Source organism: Lepidochelys kempii, chromosome 1 (genome assembly GCF_965140265.1).
Source record: "Lepidochelys kempii isolate rLepKem1 chromosome 1, rLepKem1.hap2, whole genome shotgun sequence".
Classification (NCBI taxonomy): domain Eukaryota; kingdom Metazoa; phylum Chordata; order Testudines; family Cheloniidae; genus Lepidochelys; species Lepidochelys kempii.
In genome coordinates, this window is record NC_133256.1 from 229,076,556 (window position 1) to 229,098,282 (window position 21,727).

At 42.7% G+C, this 21,727-nt stretch overlaps 1 protein-coding gene across 4 annotated transcripts in view; it reads left to right on the top strand.

Annotated features, from left to right (window-relative positions):
• Positions 1 to 21,727, top strand: part of ARFGAP3 (ARF GTPase activating protein 3) — a 94,485-nt gene that overhangs the window by 64,901 nt on the left and 7,857 nt on the right. For 3 of the 4 annotated variants that reach the window (XM_073317157.1, XM_073317127.1, XM_073317136.1), the window contains 3 exons: positions 12,091 to 12,228; positions 13,607 to 13,730; positions 13,972 to 14,062. In XM_073317157.1, coding sequence (XP_073173258.1) covers positions 12,091 to 12,228; positions 13,607 to 13,730; positions 13,972 to 14,062 — 353 coding nt within the window. The remainder of the gene's footprint in view (positions 1 to 12,090; positions 12,229 to 13,606; positions 13,731 to 13,971; positions 14,063 to 21,727) is intronic. The other variant, XM_073317146.1, reaches the window with a different exon arrangement.

A 21,727-nucleotide genomic window follows, 5' to 3' on the forward strand; every position in this document is an offset into this window, starting at 1 on the left:
CTGAGGGGGGGGGGGGGGGTGCTGGCTGGCTACATTCCACCCCCTGATGCACCACACTACATCCCAGATTGCAAGGTGGCGGTGATGCCAGCACCTCTTGCCCTCCTTGGGGAAATCTAGAAATACCCAACAACCAAATTAGAGGATGAGGGTTCGCGGAATTGGGTAGGATCCCTTTTTAGCTCTAGGTATCTGATTTGTGTGGAGGAAAGAGCAGTTTGAATCAAACGCTTCATAATACATAAAGTTACACAAAAAACAATTACAATAATTAAAATGGTTAAAACAGTATTCACAACCGAATGTAAAAACGGGGAGAGGGAGAATCCCAAGTGTTGAGCTAACCATTGCATCCATGAGGTTTGTCCATTCTCAGCCACTGCATGTAGTGGTACAAATTCAATTCCCAGTCCATTGGTTGAATCTAGCAAGGTGCACATCCAGCAATTTGTAGCACCAGCAGCTGAGGCGATGGTTTGGATTGCTCCCCGAAGAGGATGTTCTGGTATTGCCAAGGTGACTGGAGCCAACAGAAGGATCATGAGGGCTTGCAGGAACATATCTCTGGTGGGTCGTGTTCTAGCTAAAAAACTTATTTTAAAACCAAAAGCAAAAATTACACCTGCTATTATAAGTAATGGCAAATATATCAACAGTCCATAGTAGTCTCTAGTGATCAAACAGGTCTGCTGCATGGTCCATTTTGCTGACAGGTTAGCTGGCAGGTTGCTCGGAACCATGGGACCATTCCTGCAATAAATCACATGGTCAGCCGGTCTTGGATGCGATCCAAGCCTCTGTAATGGTTATTAGCCTTTTATCAGCATTTAAGGCACTCCATACACCTTTCTCTTTATAGGCGTGCAAAACGCAGGTAAAGGTTCCCAGGGCTGGGTGTTTAATCACAACAGTATCTCTGGGAGCATACTTGGAACTGTGCAGTGGTGTTCTGGCAGGGGAGATAGCTTTCCCTGTAGGGAAGAATCCCCTGCTGATTGGACTTCCTGTAGGAGTCTGTCTGTTGTTTAATCTCTGCACCACTTCGTCCAGTCTGTCTCCCCATGTGCCATCAGTAGGCTTCAAGTGATTCTTTAGCAACCCATTCCATCGCTCGACCATGCCATTAGATTGAGGTCGATATGGAAGGTGGAAGGTCCATTGGACTCCATGGTTAAGGGTCCATTCCCTTTCAAGTTTATTCTTAAAATGCGAACCATTATCTGATTGGATTTCTTGAGGCATTGGGACAATTGCTGTTAAGCGGTTTAGTCCCATAACTGTGGACAACCCTGTTGCCAATCGGGTTGGATATGCAAAACCAATCCCTGAAACAATTTCTACTCCAGTCAAGATGTATTTCCACCTCTGCCTTGTAGTGGGCAGTGGTCCGACATAGTCGACCTGCCAGGTTGCCCATAGTGTTTTTCCATCTCTTAGCCTGGCAAACCTTTGTCCTTCTGCTATATGTTTTCTAGTCTCAGCACAAATAGTGCAGGCTTGCACCAGGTCTCTAGCCTGTCTGTGGGTGATAGGCCACCGCCTGATATGTGCTTGCCGCACTAACTCATCACTTCCTGTGTGTCCTAAATTATCATGTAACCATGAATATAAGCGTTCCCATTCTACTTGTGTGGTAAAGAGCTGGGCAGCTGCATCGGCTAAATTGTTTAACTGTGCAGCTGGGGTATTATTCTTCTGATGAGCTGAGACATGTCCTATAGACAGGGGTTCTTGCAGGGCATGCTGATATAACCACTTCCAGTATTCCAGTCCCCAGACTGGTTTACCTCCTATTTCCCAGTGGTTATTTTTCCAGTTAGTGATCCACTGAGTGGCACCTGCCCATACCGCATAGGAGTCCGTATATACTGCGGTGGCTCCTGCTTCACAGGCCAGTTTAATTGCAGCCAATTCTGCAAGTTGTGCTGACCCATCAATTTCAGCAGTTAGGGCTGCTGCAGAGGTGTCTGCAGGCACTGCTGCAGCTTTTCCCTTCCATTTTCCTTTTACCAGCCTGGCACTGCCATCAGTGAACCATACTTCCTCAGGCTTAGAAGGATCAAATGGGGCAGCATCCTTAATGGGAGACTGCTGCGGAGGAAGGCGGTATTCATCAGGCATTCCTACTTTCCATAGGGATTCCTGAATCATAGTGGGGTTTTGTGCAGTGTCTGCACTCCCTACCCTGTGGTGTATGTAAAGTGCCCATCTTTGGATAGTCATCTTTTGTGCTACACCAGGTGGTAACTCTTTCCCTTCCAATATAGGTTTAATGATTGGAAGAGGAGTGTGAATTGTGATGTCCTTATCCTGAGTTAATTCCTCAGTTTCTCTCAAGGCTGTGTAAGCTGCCAGAAGCACCTTCTCATAAGGCGTGTAGTTAGCCTGTGACCCTTGCCATGACTTGGAACCAAACTGAATTGGTCGTCTGGGAGCAGTGTCACTTTCTTGCCAGAGAGCATAAGACATTCCAGTGGCTCCCACAGTTAGGTACAAATGGAATGGGGCTTCAGGATGTATGGGACCCAGAGCCTGATAGGTGTGTATCTCCCCTATCAGTTGCCTGAGGGCTTCCTCATGGGCAGGAGCCCATTCCCAGGCAGCACTTTTCTTTAACAAATTGTACAATGGTCTGGCTATAATGGCAAAGCCAGGTACATGTTTTCTCCAAAACCCCAGGGTTCCCAAAATCTGTCTCAATTGATCTTTACTTTCAGGGGAGGGTGCCTGATTTAGCTCTTGCACAGTGTCATTAGGCACAGACCTCCTACCTCCCATCCATACAGTACCTAAGAATTTTATCTCTTGGGAGGGACCTTGGCATTTCTCAGCTGGTAACTCTAAATTAAGGGCTTCTAGTGCTCCTTTGATTTGATTCATAGCCTCCTGTACCTCTTCTGGGGTTTTCCCACCTATTAAGATGTCATCAATGTATTGCACAGTTTGTACATTGGGTGACAGTATAAGGTCATCTAGGACCTTTGCCAGTGCCCCATGGCAAATAGTGGGTGAGTGTTTAAACCCTTGTGGCATTCGGGTAAAAGTGTATTGTACACCTTTCCAAGTAAAAGCAAATCTTTCCTGGTCAGCTGGTTGCAAAGGGACCATGAAGAACATGTCCTTTACATCTAATACTGCTAGCCAGGGTTTATCCCAGGTTTGTATGGTGTTTACAATATCTGTTATGCTAGGGACTGCTGCAGTTAATGGTCCAGTGTTACTGTTTAGCTTCCTATAGTCTATAGTGAGTCTCCATTTGCCATTTGGTTTCTTAATGGGCCACACAGGAGAATTAAAGCGAGAGTGGGTACGAATTAAAATTCCTCGCTGTTCCAAATCTTTGATCAGGTCAGTAACAGGGCTTATGGCCTCAGCTGGGACATTATACTGCTTTGTGTTTGTTACTGTTGAGGGCGGGAGAGCAGGCGCGCAGCTAAGTAAGTTTACAGAATAGTGGGGAGTGCTTTCCTCTTCCAGGTGGGTGGCATGAGGAACAGAACTGACTCCAAAAGCCCATCTTTCCCCATTAATCCTTCCCTTCTTTCCTCTTAAAACGTCCATGCCCAGTATGTTGGCATTGCCCAAAATCACCTCATATTTTCGGGGCTGATGGTGGGGTTGCAAGGGGATATCCAGTTTTATCTTAACTAATGGGTAAGTTATGGTACTGCCATTTACCCCTGTAACAAGTACCTGCTTTCCGCCAGTAGGTGGCGAGCCCTGAAAACTTTCTCGCTTAATCATGGACATTTGAGCCCCTGTGTCCATTAAGAAAGGAATAATGTGTTTGTCATTTACAGTTACATGTATCCGGGGGTCTTTTGCTGTTGTTTTCTCCTCTTTGGATTTAAGCTGGTTTATTAGGAGAGGAGATTGGCCCCCGCAAGCTAGTTTCCCTGCTCTGGTAACTCTTGTAGTTGCTGCAGCAATGGAGTATACCGGGTGTCTGCAGGTGGGGAAAGAGGAGAGAGCTGCAGAGATGCACTGGGAGTAGCATTAGTTGTCTCCCAGTCAGCTCTTTTAAAGGTGGTTAATAATTTTAGCCGCTCTGTGGGCAGTCCATTTATCACATCTCTGGGATAACCTAAAGCCAGACATTGTCTCCACAACTTGGCTCTAAGCTCCTTTTCCTCCTGGGTTGGCTCTCGCTTGTTTTTATGTCCTTTAGATGGTGCCCCCTTGTTTCCCTGAAGGGAACGCATCTTAGCTTTGCCTGTCAGTGCTCTGATGTCTCCGAATTCTCTAAAGTATGACACCAGAAGGTTTAGCAGTGCCCGAAAGGTACTGTTATGTGCTGCAGCTTCTGATCTAAGGGACAGTGCCATAGCCCTGTGGTTACTCGGAACTCCCTTAAGCAGGGGTCTGAGATCATCTACATCTACCTGACCCTCCCATGGGCTTTCATAGGCTAACTCTTGAGGGTTTTGGCCAAGCATGCTAATGACAGCCACAGTTAATAGAGCTGTTTTTACCTCATCTATGTTGGTCCAGTGCATTACTGTGGGTTCATCTCGGTCTGCTGGGTAAATTCCTCTTGCCCATTGACAAGCCAGAGACCAAAGTGTTTTAGGGGTGTTCCCCTCTGAATGTTCCAGGAATATTCCTGCACCTAAGTTAAGGCGCTCAGTTTCTTGGGCTGTCAGGCGTATATATCCACCCCCAGTGTCCCAGAGGCGGACCAGCCACTCTATTATACCTTCCTCAGGCTTTTTAGCAAAATCTCCCTGGATTGTTTTTAACTCCATGGGAGTATATTGGCGGGTGGTAATTTTGGTAAAGTGTGTTGGAGCTTTACTCCCTTTTCCCTTTTTACCTCCCTTCTTTGTTTTTGAAGAGGTGGATGGATAATTGTCATCCCCTTCTTCATCTAGCTCTGCCCCACTCAAATTTTCCTCATGTTCTTCTGATTTGTGATGTGTGATAGCTGGTCTTAATTTTACAGAGGGACCTTCCTCCTCAGAGGAGGGGGACTCATTTGCTGAATCCCAAATGTCTCCATCCCATTCCTCAGGGTCTAGCCAGAGAGCAGTCTCAACTTTAGCCCGGTTGATACTGCGTGTTTTAGTCTCCAGCTTTTCCCTTCGTTCTATCCCTTCTTTCTCAATTAAGGGAAGTAATCTTTTCTGAAGATGTTCCATATCCCTATTCAGTGTTCTTACTCTGGTATCTAAATTCTGGCATTCCTGGCGCAGTGTGTCCCTTTCCTGTTGCAGCCTATTAAATTCTATTGCCAGACTATGATAATCCTTACAGGCAGCTTGCCAAATGTTAGTAAGCAGCCATATACAAGCACCTTTTCCTTTCCCTTTCTTCATCTTGCAGGCAGTTCTCCAGTTACAGAAATGCTGCCAGATCTCTGCTGGTTTTCCCCAATATTTCTCCAGCAGTTCTTTACTCCACAGAGGATTTCCCCATCCCTCTTGGGTCAAACTTTTCTCTAGCTCAGGGAATTCTGTGGTGTTTATCATGACTGGTTTCATTGTGTTACTGTAGTGCAGCCTATATCACAATCCTGTTCGTGACGCCAATTTCTGTAGCCGACGGCCAAGGATGTTTGGTGAGGTGCCAGCTATGCCCGTTTATACCATCCGTGACTTTAACCGCTAGGACGCACTGTCCCTTCGCGGTGGGCAGCCCGGGCTAGGCTGACGGATGCCCCAAGGTCCTAACCACCCGTGACTTTAACTGCTAGAGCTCAGAGCTCCTTCGCAGCGGGCAGTCAATACTGACTGACAGGTGCCCCAATGGCAGCACTAAGAGCCTCTCCACACCCGTGACTTTAACTGCTAGAGCTCAGAGCTCCTTCGCAGCGGGCAGCCAGGATTGACTGACAGGTGCCCCAAGAGTTTGCCCCGTGGAGGCGGCACAACTCAACGCTAGGCTCTTAGTACTCTCACCTAATGGCCAGGCTTTAGAGCCAAAACGGCTGAGGTTCTTTAATTGTGTTGGCTGCTTTACAGTAAACCAGAGAAAACAAGTCAGGCTTATGCATAAATGGTTACCAAAAATTTATTAAGCTAGATTCTAATCATGTGGTTACAAAATTGCTAGTGCCTACTTATTTAAATGTAGAGATGTTACACACACAAACAAGTTACAAAACTGAAGCCACAATCCCAAAGAAAGAAAACAAAGTATAGAGCTCTATTTCAAAATATGTGTACACTAAAGATAGGAGATCAGGTGTGGGTGCTTCTTACCCTCCTTGCATCTCTCGATTCCAGCGGTGCCAAGCCAGGATCGGTCACTCAATTCCGCGGAAAGACGAATAAGGGACAAGGCGTAGGGACCCTCTTAGCTGCAGAAGCCTTGGGAGGCTGTCACTTATCTGACCAGCAGATAGATAGTGAAAGCACTCAAAAATCATGGTGCTGTAGGTCCCCTACTTATACCTCTGTACTCCTTTATTCTCTTTCTCCTTTCTTATGCCAAATTGAGGCTGGTCTGTCGGGGTGACGCCAGCTTTCGCAAGAGTAGTTTACACTTGCAAAGGAGAGAAACAATAAGTTTCGACTACTGGACATTTCTTTTATCAGGGTAAATATTTTCCCAACTAGGATGTTGGTGTGTGTGCATCATGCTATTTAGTTGGGGGCTAAGAGCCATGTCTGTCACAGGGCCTCTGCCTGCTGTGAGCTTAATCGTCGTATCTGTTCCCAGAGGCACATTGTAGCAGCACACCTGTGCTTTCACAGCTTCAAAGGCTGTGCTGGAATATATGTTAAGTGCCCTGTTCCTGCTTCCTCCTGTGTTTCCAGCAATGCTGGTCTGAGGGGGGGGGGGGGGGGGGGTGCTGGCTGGCTACAGTTCTGCATCATGTTAGCTTATTTTCTTTCTTCACTTATTGGTCCTCTTAGCATGTGTAAACTAACTCTCAAACCTAACAATAGGCTTCATATTAAAGTCTGACACTAGAATGCTGAGATTGGTTGGAATAAATCTAATTATATATCTTTGTTGTCAAACATGGAAAACTTACAAATATTTCAGATGTATCGCTTTCATATATTGGTAAGCTTTCCGATTTGTACACATTTTAAAATATTTTACCATTCAAAAGTACGTTTAAAAAAAAAAAGTAAAGTATTGTTACATTTTTGTTCAAAGCACGTATTTAGTGTGCTAGATATTGCTGTCACTGGAGAGAAAAAAAGAGCAAGTCCTAAAGGCCTTAATTGCTATGAAACAGTTCATAAATTGAGGTAGGAGCAGATAGTGCTTTTATAAATCTTAAATATTGGGTTGCTGCCAAAGAAACAGGAAAAAATAGGCTTTGAAAAATTGTACCTAGTTACCTGCAGACTGTCAAATTAAAACACAAAGACTTTAACGTCACTTCTTTGTAATGTAATCACTAGTGGTAGAAATGCAGGCATGGTGCCAAATACACTGGCAACAATGCTGTAAAATAAAACATGACCCATTTGAATGCTTCTGTTTGTCCCATGAAAAGAGCTCTAATTGCTCTCAAATTATTCATTAGTTCCCTGGCAGTCAAATTATGAATTATGGAAGAGGTTTTTATATCTTTGTTCAATAATTAGAAGATAAATCATGACCTAGCTGTTTGTTTTTTGTATTAGTCATGGTAATAGCAAAATTTAATTGAAATTGGTGTACAAACTCTCTCACTTCAAAGAGAATATAGCCAGTCAGTTAGACTTTGAGGTTTCTACCACAGTAAATCTCCTTCGTTTTTAGCTATAGCTATGAAAAAGAGGAAGATTATTTTAATGTTGTCTTAATATACATCAGAAGACAAAATAATTTAGCTGGAGATCAGGCCGACAATACATATCTGTAATATAAGGGTAAAATCCTTTCAAAAATTGTAGTCTTCAAAAAAGAAACAAATCTAAACAGTTGAAAGTCTAGAAATTAAGTTAAGGTACCAAAGAACATGGGCATTCCCTTAGTCTTTTTTTGTTTTATTCATTAAATATTTGGCATTCATTGGGAGTTGAGGAGCAGAATACTTTGCACAGTTGTGAAGCTCCACAGGGCAGGAGACTAAGGGTGCAAGGAAATGGGACTTAGGAACTCTGTCATCCTTGGCTCCTCGCTCCCAAGCCAGTCTCTGAGTCATCTTCTCTCTGTTCTCCCTAATCTTTTTGACAGGTTTCAGAGGAACAGCCGTGTTAGTCTGTATTCGCAAAAAGAAAAGGAGTACTTGTGGCACCTTAGAGACTAACCAATTTATTTGAGCATGAGCTTTCGTGAGCGACAGCTCACAGTGAGCTGTCGCTCACGAAAGCTCATGCTCAAATAAATTGGTTAGTCTCTAAGGTGCCACAAGTACTCCTTTTCTTTTTCCTAATCTTTTTGTTGCAGCCCCTCACTGCTTCACATTGTTCCTTGTACCCTGTCCCTACCAAGCCTCTAAAAGCTAGAGAATTGGCTGATAGCCTCAGTAGGGAAGAAGAAATGATGGACTTGATGTGGCCTCTACTGTTGTCTACTACAGTTCTTGCAGTTATATGCTTCCCCCTATCCTGGGGGAGCAGGACAGTAGGATGCATATAACTCAGAAGCTGATGTGGTAAACCAGAAGGGCTGCAAGATGCACTGATATTAAGCCCGTGGAGCTTGGAGCTCTGCTGTCACTCTAAACTGGTGGTGGGTAGAAACTTAGAGTTTTGTAGGAGTGACATAGATTAGGAGACGTGGGAGTCAAGCTACTCGTTGGGCTCTGTTGTGCTGCTGAGGATTGCTGCCTTCCCGCAATTTACTTTATATATGATACTGCATTGTAAATCCTAAACGCTAGTGCAACATTTCTCAAATGCGGCCACCTGTGGATTTTTTTTTGCATTCATGACAGCCTCCAAAGCATGGGTGGAGATTGGGGACGGGGGCAAAGCAGCACCCCCTCCCTGCAGCGCCTAGCTGTTGCTCCTGAATAGCTGTTACCAAGGGCAGTGAGATGCACTGCTTTGATGTTTGTGCTGGCGCTGAAGCAGGGATCAGCACCCTGTACCACGCAGCCTCCCTGAGGGTTCTGGGAAACATCTCTGGAGACATGTGGGGCTGGTGTGTATGGTGCCAGAGGCAACTCTTGTCAGTGGAGGCGGCTGCTCCCCTGGGCAGCTTCCCCACTCCCACCCAGCTGGGACACAGAGAACTTGGGTCTCTGCAGGCCCACCTTCCCCAGAGTGTGCTCTTGCTGAAGGGCTGCAGGAGGCAGGGGCAGAGAGATGGGTTTGTGAGAATGGTCACCAGCAAGAGTTGGCTTCTTACAGTTCTCATCTGTGTTTAGCGGTGGTAATCTATACAGCAGAGAATCTGCTCTCTGGTTTAGTTTTTAACATTTCTGAAAACACCTAACTGGTATTCTAATCTCTGCCCTGCAAAATATCCATTATTTTAAGTTCTTTAGAATTAGATGTCAGTGTGAATCCCACTGTAGACGTGTGTGCATACGAGAGGGGGTTGTGGGGTGTTCTTTGGTCCATCCCGCCCCCCCGCCCCAGTAGCAGTGTCTGTTGGGGCCATGCATGTGCCCTGTATCTCCTTGTGCTCCTGTACAAGGGTATAAATGGTAGGGTGATTGTGATCCTACCTCAGTTCCCTCTTACCTGGTGTGACAGCAAGCTAGCACCTGATGATTGTCCGACTTGCTAGCTCTTAGCTCAGGCTAAATTCCTGCACATCTTCAAGAAAACCTTCAGAACTACTTTCAGTCTTCTACATCAACTGCCATGAACTCTTCATCTATCCGAACTGAACTCTGCAGGCAAATTCCCTGTAGGCCACTCCCTGCAGACAGACTCCCTGTACAGGGCTTCTTAAACCTTCAGGCTTTAAACCCTGTTCATCCTACACGAAGATGTAAATAGCAAGGTGTGAGACTAAAGCTCCATCGTTTGGAACAGTCCATACAGGTCTCATCAGACCCTGAGGAGACAAGCTTCAAAGTTCTGCTAGCAGGTCAAGCCGGTTTCATCCAGTGCTCTGTCAAGCAGACAAGTGACCCCAAAGCCTACCACAGGGAAGACTGCGCTGAGTAAAGACCTGGCGCTGAGGGGGCCTGCACTGAACACAGAGGCAGAGACTGCATGTAGACCTCGGTGTCTTCCCATAAGGACAGGCATTTCAAAGCCTCTGAAGATAAATCCACCAAGTCATGGACGGTTAGGAGGCTTGGGGAGAAGGAGCAGCGTATGGTGCAACAGAATCCTCCAGCTATGATGATGCAACCCTCTACATCAATACTTGCTGGAGAGGATAGGCCTTGACGAGAACTAAGACAGACATTAATGCAGAGACTCATACTGGTACAGATTTTGTTACTGAAAACACGATATACTTCAGTGCCACCCATGGAGGAGCTCTACTCCACTTCATCATCTTCAGGGCATGCATTCACCTTGTCTTCCAGTGGGATAGCCCTTTCTCCTGAGGTCACTGGTTTCAATTTACTTTATAGAGTTCAGTATCCACCAGCTCATCAAGAAGGGCATTAGACTGTCCAGTACCTAGCAAGCTAGCCAGCCATATTCCTGTTGCATGCCACCAAGGCCCTACTGGGGATACTTGGGCCCACCATTTCAGGCATCCAGAAATTGGTCTCCACCAGATTTGAGGAAGAGGTCATTCCCATCAACGTCCCTGGCCAGACTACCTATGCTAGAATACCAGGGAGAGCCAGATTCAAGGATGGAGCAGCACCAACACTGTGTCATGGCCAAAGGATCCTTTGTCTTCATCACATGACAAGGCAGTATTGTTAGCATTGGTACTATCACCGGATGACTTTAAAGCATTCCAGGAGCTCTTTGTGAGGATTGCTGAAATTCTAGAAATTGAGATGTCAGTCATATTTGAGAAATCCTAGAAGCTATTTAACATATTGTCAGCTTGTTCAGCCAGAATTGCTTTCCCTATAATGAAGGACCTGGCCAAGGTCATGTGGCAGACACTGTTCAGGATAAAGCCCACTGGGAAACAAGTTAAGAGGAGGTACCTCCCACAGGGTTTGAGTTTTTCTATGCTCTTCCCAGTCTGGACTCTTTAATCATGTTGGTAGTATAAGCAGAGTATTCCCGAAGGACAAGGGCTACAAGGCATGTCGTGGTACTCCTGTGCTTGCGTATAGCAGCATGTGGCTAATTGCGGGGTGGGAGGGTCTTAGAGCCTGGGCTCCAGCCCAAGCCCAGAGGTCTACATTGCAATTAAACAGCCCCACTGCCTGAGCCCAAGAGATCTGGCATGGGCCAGCCGCAGGTGTCTAATTACATTTTAGACATACCCTCAGTGGCCAAGATGACCATACAGACAGCAATTGATGCTTCTGATGCCACAGCCACATCTGGATGCCAAGTATTGGAGAGCAGTACTTCAGTCTCTGTTTGATACAGCTGAAACTACTCAATCCCACTGTCCAAGGAAGACACTGCTTGCCAGTCACCTTCAGTGGTATCCACGCCGATCACATAGTGAAAGAAGAAAGAACAGTTACTTGCCCTACAGTAGTTGTCATTCTTTGACATGTTGTAGTCGGTGTGGATCTCACAACTCTCTCTCTGTCCCTGATTTTTTGGAGTCCTCAACAGCAAAAGCTTTGCATTTCAAGCCAACTGAGGGAGGGTTGCTGCTGCTCCACCCTTTGTGTCCTTTCATGGGAGCACAAGGTGGCACAGGGCACACATGTAGACCTGATGGACACTGCTCTTCAAACTCCATTCCTCCCTCAATCCCCCTCCCCCTCAAAAAAACCCCACTCCGGTCTTAAGCATGAGCAACTACGAGGGGATCCACAGAGATTACATCTCAAAGAACCACAGTTACTGTAGAGCAAGTAATAGTTCTTTTCATATCGTACCGGTATTTATATATACATTTCACACATATGAGTAATAATTTTGCAAAACCTTCTTAGATGAAGATGTATTCTTCCATAAGGAGAAATACTTACAAAACATATTTAGCTTAAGTTTCAAAACCATTTGTAACCATTTGTAGGAGTTTTGCCTAGTTTAATCTGTTAGCTTTTGCAGTCATTAGTAATTACGGAATAGCTGGAGTGCTTTGAGTTAGTGAAATAAAATTGAAATGGGACATTTTATTCAATACTTTTCTTTTTTCATTCAGGTACTTTGATTCTGCAGAGTTGAGGAGCAGCACTTTTTCTAAATGGGATGACAATTCAGATGCCTTTTGGAAGAAAGAGAGTAGTAACAGAGACACTGACACATTTCTAACTTCAAAAATTACAGACTATGCAGACAGGTATACAGAGATAACTTGTACTAACTTCAGTACAAAGAGCTAAACGTGCTCATTTAATTTATGAGACTAGTCCTGATGACTTAAATGGTACTGCCTGTGAGACTAAGACTAGCAGGATTTGGCCAAAACTTTGATAGTTAGTATTGAGGTTTCCTTACATATGTAGCATGAGTTTCTTCTGTTTCCCTGTGTAATTTTTTGTCATTGATTACTACTTATTACATGTTGACTATTTATTAAGTGTTCAGCATTGTGTACAAGACAGTCATTCCCCAAAGAGTTTATAATCCAAAAGACATGCACAGAAGAGAAGCTGCAATGTAAGACGAAGTAAACCTACATTGTTTTTATTTTTTTAGTTTTTTCTATTTTCTGACCCTGCCCATTTTTCTTCTGTAGACCTTCTGCCTCATTCTTTATTTAAGTTGGACACTAAATGAATGAATTAGTGATGCACTTGTACAATTGGGACTAAAATTTATTTAATATATTTACAAGTAACAGATTTGTTTTTGTTTTTTTTTTAAATTGGTCTAAAATAAGTGTTTATTGTTTTCCACGGGGAAATATTTTCAGTTTTATAGTCAACGACAACTATAGTCTGCAGCCTTCTTTTTGGCTTTTGATTTTAAGTTTATTTAAAAGTTAATTTTGCACGTCTTCATTTATTGACACCATCTAACCTGCATACTAAATGAATAACCATTCTTAGAAAATAACAGAATGTGATCCTATAACTAAGGACTGTAGCAAAATGCAATCTTAACATTGACATTTCCTTACTTTAGAGTGTTTGTTTGTGAAACCTTGACATTCTTTTAATGTTATATTTTGTCGAGAATTCAGAAATTTAGTTGCCAGTGAGATGTGGAAGGTAATGATGGTTCAAAGGATTATGAACGTCTGTACTACCACTAGGCTACACCTGCTGTAAACAGTCTCTCATTTTGAACATTATTTTTTTACATGTTCGCTTTGGGCAGAGCTTAACATAAATGTGGGTTACAATGTAACTTTTGAATTAATTAATCTAATCCTTCTTGACACCAGTTTTGCTTGCTTTTGAATAAATCTCTTTTGAATTAGTTCTTCTAATTCAAGCCAACAAAACTCATTCAGTTCAAGTTATAGTCAAGTAGTATTTACCTATCTACCTATAAAATTATCACTGAAATATTATGGTTCTGCCACTATATCAATTATTTTAAAGAAAAGTTCTTTATATTTCTTGTTGTCCTTGTTTCATATTGACTTGCATTTAAAAAAAAATATAAAAAACTACTTTTTTTTTTTTGTTAAAAAGAGATCTTGCTTTCTGTTCAATCATGTTATACTAGATATAATTTATAGGCATTAATGCATTTTTTTTAACTTTTAGGCCTACATCTCGTCGTAAACCTGAATATGAGCCACCTTTAAGCACAGATGAGGCACAAAAAAAATTTGGCAATGTCAAAGCTATTTCATCAGATATGTATTTTGGAAAGCAAGACCATACTGACGTAAGTACAAAAATTTCTATGCAAAATAAACATATTTTTGGATGCTCAAATATTCTGTGATGACTTTAGAAAATTGTGTTACAGTTACTAATAATGGGGAGGGTAGGTAGCTCTGATTGGCTAACGGTCAGAGAGTAGCTTGTCTTTGGGGAGTTTGCAGAGACACATGGATTTTTATCTGTGTAAACGAGCAAGACGTCAATATACTGTTAGTGATGTTTTATTTTTAATTCTTTTCTAGTATGAAGCTAGGGCTCGTCTAGAGAGACTTTCTGCAAGTTCCTCCATAAGTTCAGCCGACTTGTTTGAAGAGCAAAAGAAGCAACCAGCAGGTATTAAAGGAAGGCAATGAGAAAAACTAAAACTCCATTGTATAAATGTACTAAGAGTATTAGTTTCCAGTTGCACTGTGTCAGCAATCTAGCTCTCCCAATTTCCTACAAGATGAAGTATATATAAACTGCATTCTGTGCTTAGCATTTATTACAATTCACTCACAGAACTAGAGGGGCAAGTTTAATTATAAAAATACAAAGAAACTCACAATTAAGATTTTTATAACCTTCGTGAAGGCAAGTAACTTAATATTATTTGAAGCTGATTTTATGATGTGTCTATGCAAACAATAGGCTATGACTTGTAAAGATTAAATCCTTTTATCAATGGGAAATGATAATGTGTACAAAATAACATTAGGAAGTCAAGTGGTCCAGTATTTTCTGATAACAGGTAGATTTATATGGCACCTTAATCATACTAAATAGATTTTAATCTCTACATTTGATAAAAGTCATAAACATAAAATCATTATTGAGGGAGTAAAAGCAATCATAAGTGACTCAGGAAGACCCAGAACACTTAGAGTAGTTACTAGATTTGAAATTGTTCTTCCTTAAATGCCTTAGGGCATATGTGTGTTTAACAAGATACTTACTACTAGGCAATATTACTTGCTTAGTTGGGCTTCTGTGAAGAAAGTTATGCAATAGCCCAGTCCATATTATCTCAGCCCTGCCCTGCTTGCATTAGCAAGGTGCAGTAGCAGGTGATGTTAGTCATAGGTAGGGTTGGGGGAGAAGGCGAGAGATTAAAAGGGAAGGTATTGGATTGGCTGAAATTTAGGCTGAGACATAGTTGCAGCCTTAGTACATGGTCATTCTAGTCCAGTTATGTATTTGACCAGTCAGTAGCATGGCATGAAGCTATAAAAGACAATGAGACATCAGAGCATTTTAGTGCTCTAATTAGTTGGGTTTCAATTCTGTAGCCAGTGGGGAAAGGGAGGTAATTTTTAAAAAAATTGTTTGAAGAATAGTTAAAAATCTATAAGTAATTATAAATATAGTCTAGAAAAGTGAATGATACCCAACATCCTAATTTTACTTTAAAAAACAGCCACACAATTCAGTATTCAGTTTCTTAGTAAATTGTAGAAAATTTAAAAAAAAATCAATTTAAAATCTTCATTTTGGCTCCAGTGAAAACACATTTGATATTACAATGGCCTCACTGAGTAAGGTATGCACTGTTAATTTACTGGCTAATGCAGCAGTGTCACTTAGCACAAATTCCCAAATTGAATTTTAGTCAAAAGCATCTAAATTCAAGCAACTTTGAAGACTCTTGATAGGAAGGAAGCCATAGTGACTAACTTAGAACTATGGCAGTTTACTGATATCCTCAGTATAGTGTGTGTATCTGTGTGTGTGTGTGTGTGTGTATATATATATATATATATATATATATATATAAAATTAAGGGGACACTAGCTTAAAAACCATTTTTCCCCTGAATTTTTAACCTACAGTATTAGTGTTAGTTTGTCTACAATTACTATAGCAATTAGAAGGGGAAATATTTTTTTCAGTTTGTTTTTGTGCATTTAACCACACTTTTTGTGGAGACAATTTCATGTTTCCCCCTCTAATCAGTTCTCTGTGTGGTTTATGTGAGGGTCTTATACAGCAATGGAGGGAGGGGATGGGAAGACAATAGAAAAATATGATTGTAAAACAAGGATTGGGGCAGGTGTACTGTCTGAAACTACTTTTAACTTACACTTTAAAAATAGATTCAAATTCAGGTTGAAGCAATCCTTTTAAATATACTATCTTGTTTTAAAATGTCTTGTAGATACCAATATTTGAGTACAGTACAAACTATTACATCTCATGAAGATGCTATAGCATACATGTGCTGTGAGTGCATTCATTACTGACCACTTGAAAAATTCATACGGATTATGGCGCTCAAGGAAGTGCATCAGATAAAGATGAAATTTTGTTGCCAAAGATGATAGGCTTTTACAGATTCTTTTCGGCTGGTATCACTAAGAAAATAATAAAAGAAGGAAGATACTGGAACAAGGTAGTAGCTTCGCCTCTGCCAACAATGGATCCCTTGCCATGCCCACAGTCTCTGAGGCAGCTTTATTGTAGAAACTTACGCAACAACAAAACAGTTCCGGTACCCACCCTGGGTTACAGTTCCTGGGGAATTTTCCCCTTTTCCTTTCAGGTGCCCATTATCTTCCCTCCCAGGGGACTCTGGCAGTCTTGCTGTGCCCGATTACTGCTTCCCTGAACAGTGCCATCCAGGCTTTTCTACCTGGAGGCCCCTTTTCAGAACAGTTCCTCCCAGGTTCCCACTTCCTCCCCTCCCAGGGGACTCTGGCAGTCCTAGCTCTCCAGGGGTCCCTATTCCCATGGAGCAGGCAGTGTGAGAGCCCTGTGTCTGTACTCTCTGCCTCTTTCCTGGCTGGCATTCAGCCTGACACACTCAGACTCCCCTTCACTGGGTTTCTCCTTCTCTCTAGTCCCAGATACTCTCTTTTAAAGCTCATTTGGGTCAGCAGATGAGGCAGAGTGCACCCTCTTAAAGAGCCAGTATCGCCCTGTGATATACTGTAGTGATTTGTACTGCCATTTTTAATTCACACAATAGTCAGTCTGTTACACATGCATCCCTCAACTATGGTGGAGAGGTAGTGTCCTTATCCTTTGAAAATTGCCTAACTTTGAGAAGCACGCAGACAGTGATTCTCTATAAAATGAAGGTAGTATGAAGTTCAGAAATTGGCAAAAAAAAGCTACAAAAATTCTGGAGTCCTTGCCAGAATAAAGCACCATTTTTTAAACTCAAACATTCACTTTCATGAATAGCACTTAGGGTTTATCGTAAAACACTTTCAAAGTGTTTGTTCTTGTAAAAAAAAATCTCAGGTTAAATGTCTACATCTTTTACAAAACAAAAATAAGAGCTAGGAAAGGCTACAAGAACAGCCTCTAGTGTAATTAATTTCAAAGTTATTGATTGTCAATGGCACTAAATGGTGAAGTTTTACTGACAAAAATGCAAGATGCTTCCCAGAAAGCCATGGGAAAAATTAAGTTGCTTAAGATATTAATTTACATTATATCTGGATTATTTATATTCTTTGGGATTTTCATTTTTATTCATTTGGTTTTCAAAATTAGAAGACCAAAGGATATCTGAAGTGACAAAGTTCATAAGAAAGTAAAAATGGCAGTTCAGAAATTTGGTTATGTCTTTGCTACTGTTGTTTCAGATGGGTCTCACAGGTATAAGTGAAACTTGAATTCATATCACAATGTTGGTTTGATTAAAGAATCTGCAGAATTCAGGTCTGGTGATACCACTGTAGAAACAGCCAGTGCTGACCTTAACGGCAGTGCAGAAAGCTGATTATTGAAAATGACTTTGCATCTTTCACTGCAAATAAGTTCTGCTATCCTGAACAATTTTTAATATTAAATACCAACCTGCATCACTAGTGTCTTAGAAATTATGGGTGGGAAGATACCAATTCAGATTATGGTTGGTCACTAAAACAGCTATGGTGTAGACTTGCCATTAGAGATAATGAGGGTGTAGTTTTAATAGAAAGTTTGGCATCTTTTGCCTTTTGAGAGTCTAAAATAGTGACAAATTCATGCTGAATAAAAGGAGCAAGAATTTTTGCAAGCAGTCAAAATAGTTGTTTTGATTGTGATTGTAGGGAAAAAGCTCTTCTCTTGAGGAAAGAATAAAAAAAATTGGAGGGATGATATCTGACCACATTACTCGTAATGGTCTGAAAGTTTCTTTTATAGGACTGCATCTTTTTCCTTACTGCCCATAAGGTATCATTTCACTGTAGTGAAAAAGTGAGAAAAGAGTGTGTTTTGCAGCCATAGGAAAAGGATAAGGAATGATGATGAGGCATGATCCACAGATAAGGAAATTTGAAATTGCACTTTGGCATATAACTTATTTAATGTGCATTTACCTTATAAGTTACATGCCACAGTAGCAAGCAACTTTGTTTTGTATTTTGAGCTATGTTAGTGTAATGTGAAGCCCATAACTGAAGTACCATAAAAATATTTTTAAAAGCTCTAATTGAGTTTGATATTGTTATGCACTGAATTTACAGATTGTTCAAAAGTTTTATGAGTGTTCGCTCACAGTGTTTCTGAAGTATGTTTCTGCCACTCCTTGTTTAATCACTACGAGTCTCAGTGTGGCCTTTTGTAACACTTTGGGCCAAACCACTGGGTTGTCTATACCAGCATCAACCCATTAATTTCTGATTGAGCTACCTGATTGTCTTGTTCCTATCACTTCTAACTTTTCCTGTAAAAGAAACAGTTGAAAAACTATGCCTTTTGAAGAATCAGAGTTCAGCTGTTTTGTATTGAGCACCATGTGGAGCTGCCAACAACTAGAAAAGTCTTGGAATGGATGTCACATTCTGAGGTGCAGTCCAGACCAATGAAGAATTGTCACATTTTACCATGTAACCCCAAGAGCCTCACAATGCCTTGCTACTGTGGTTTTCTGCCTGGGACGCTCACAGTCAGCAACAAGTATGCACTCTATGTATTGGACAACCCTGGTCCAACACTTTGGATCCTGGAGCCAGCCTACAATACCACAGATTTCTACTGGTCTCTGCCAGTCTTGGTTAACAACTGGTAAGGAAACGCCACACTCTCTCCAGCCCCAGTTTTCCCCCAAAATGTGTGTTCTGAAATGTCCAACCTTATCGTGGAACAACCAGAAGAATGTTAAGGTCCATTGCTCCTTTAAAGAGCCAGTATTCAACAGTTTGTTACTTTAACTGGAGTTAACAAAGAGTTGAGTTTAAACACAGCACTGAACTGGTTGGCATTAAAAATAAAACAAGTTTGGTTACAGAGATAGATCTTAAGTGAGTATAAGAATTAAAGTGAGAAATGATTACAAGAGAAATCAAGATAAAATGCTTTCTAGTAACTAAAATTTAAGCTAGATTAGGTACAAGGTAAAATTCTCGTCACGTTTCCATCAAGATGGCTGACCAAATTCCTGGGTCACGATCTGTCCTCCAAAGTCAAAGGGCTGGCACCTTTGTTGTCTTAGGGGAAAGATAGATAACGTGGGGTTCTTCTTCAAGGAGCGCCCGTCTAGGTCGTAAAATTGCTTATATTCCCATCTCTGTTTATCCCTTTTGACGGTTTTCTTTTGTCTTCCTGTCCTTAATTTTTTTTAATCGGTAAATATTATTTTGTCACCCCCCCCCACAAATGGTGACTGAACAGCAACCTTCATCTCAGGCATGCCTGGTTCCCCCGGCTTTAAACGTTGCCTGACCTGCAGGCTATCTATTACTGTATCGGATGGTCATGCTGTCTCAGGGAAACCCATATACCACAGAAGTGTGCACCCTGCAAGAAATTATATGCCAGGACACTGAAAGCCAGGGACCTCCAACGAAAACTATTAATGATGGAGAAATCCCTCAGGCCAGCCTCCGACCCAGAGTCCAGGACTCCTCCTGGCCAACGGTCTCCAGCAACAGCCTCAGACAAGAGCTCCACACAGTGTCTAAGGACCCTGCATCTAACAAGGCGACCAAACATTGGTCACAGTCATCGCCTCAGAAAGATCCCCTTAAGAAGAAGCGATCTCCTGGCAAGAAGTCTGCCCCGGTACCGACGTCACCGAGAACCTCAGATGAGAGGCACCAAGAATGTCTGGTACCGAGACATCCCGAGGAGCCAAGGCACTGATACAGCCAGGCTCTCAGGTGCATGAGCTAAAGCTAAGCTCCCTAGCTCGGCACCAACAGTGCCGAAGAACGCCTCGGCACCAGCTAGCGTAATGGTGCCACCTGCTGCATATGCACAGCCTCACAAGACCTCGGCACCAGCAGAGCATACTATGCTGCTATCCACAACACCAAGCTTCCCAGTACTGCAACCCTTCATGGGACAGGCGGACCTGGCAATCTCCTCCATGCTGGGAACATCCCTCTTCGGCACCAACGGTACCCCAGTCAGACCAGGACCAACCTGAATAGGCACTCCGAGCAGATCTGCACCTCCATTATCTAGTGATGAGGATAAAGAGAATGATTCAGGTCTTTATACCCCTTGCAATTCCTCCCCAAAACCAGGACCCTCTCACCAACAACCAACTATGCAAGGACAAAGCTGGCAGGCACAACCATGGATACCACCTCCTGTTGTTATGCCACCCAGTTGGCCATAGTAGGACATCTACAAAGCCCAAAATCTTAAACTCCCCAACGTACCAGCATCAAGTGCCACCCGGTCCCCTTCACTCATGAACCCCCCACCGTTGGAGGCCCAGGAGGAAGAGGGAGAGGAGCCAGAAAAGGATTCTGAAGGTGTCACACTGCCACCCCCACCCATATTTCATCCTCGTCCCCAGATGAAACAATTATGCCCATCACTTCCCATCACAGGAGTTGATTTCAAGTCCTTCCAGGACTTATTCAAAAGAGTTACAGAATCCCTGGACATCTCTTTAGCAGAGCTGCCAGAGACTCAGCATAAACTTACTGACATCTTGCAGGCATTCCCATCAACAAAAATAGCTCTGCCCATTAACACTACTCTAATGCAATGATAGCATGGCAGACACCGGCCACTGTCCCACCCTCCTGTAAACGCTTGGACAGAAAATATTATGTACCAGCGAAAGGGGCTGAGTTCTTATTTACTCACCCAACTCCAAATTCACTGGTCGTAGAGGCAGTAAACCAAAGGGGAAAACAGCACCAGTCAGAAACCACCCGTTATGACAAAGACTGGAAAAGGCTTGAGCTCTTTGAACACAAAGCCTGTTCCTCAGCCTGACTGCAATTTCACATAGCAAACTACTCTGTTAGTGAAATACACCTACAACTTGTTTAATAAAATGACATCTTTTATTGAACAAATGCCAGAGGAGTCAAAGGAGCAATACAAAGCTAACATTGTGGAGGGCTCCTTAATTGCCAAAACAGCACTGCAGGTCTCCCTTGATTCTGCTGACACGGCAGCTCGTTCCATCACCACGTCCATGGTCATGCGTCGAGCTTCATGGCTCCACCTCTCTGGGCTTCCTAGGGAAGTACAAGTCACAGATGAGGTCCTGCCCTTTGAGGGACAAAATTATTTGCAGAAACCACAGATCCATCCCTACATACTTTAAAGGACTCGAGAATCACCTTGAAGACAATAGGTATTTACGTCCCCCCAAACAAGAAAAAACGGCAGATTTTTATACCCAAAGATTCCATCCCACCCTGTACTCCCAACCCAAGACAATATGACTAACGCCGCAAGCAAACACAAGCAAGGCGCAGGCATAACCAGGATCAACCTGCCACATCTCAACCATCAACATCCCATCAATCATTTGAAGTATTGGTCAAGGGCTCGAGACCTCTGTCTTCTCCCATGCCAGATTATCAGATAACATCCACTCTCTTTGGAGACCACCTGCTACCACACTACCCAGCCTGGAACAACATCACTTCAAAAAAATAGGTGCTGGAAATCAGCCAGAAGGGTTACTCTATCCCATTTATTTCTACTCCCCCACCCACCCACCTTCCCTATCCTTCTTCAGGGACCCCTCCCACAAGACTGTGTTGCAGCAGGAAATAAACCATCTCCTGTAACTAGGAGCCGTTGAAATAGTACTACTCCAACACAGGGGAACAG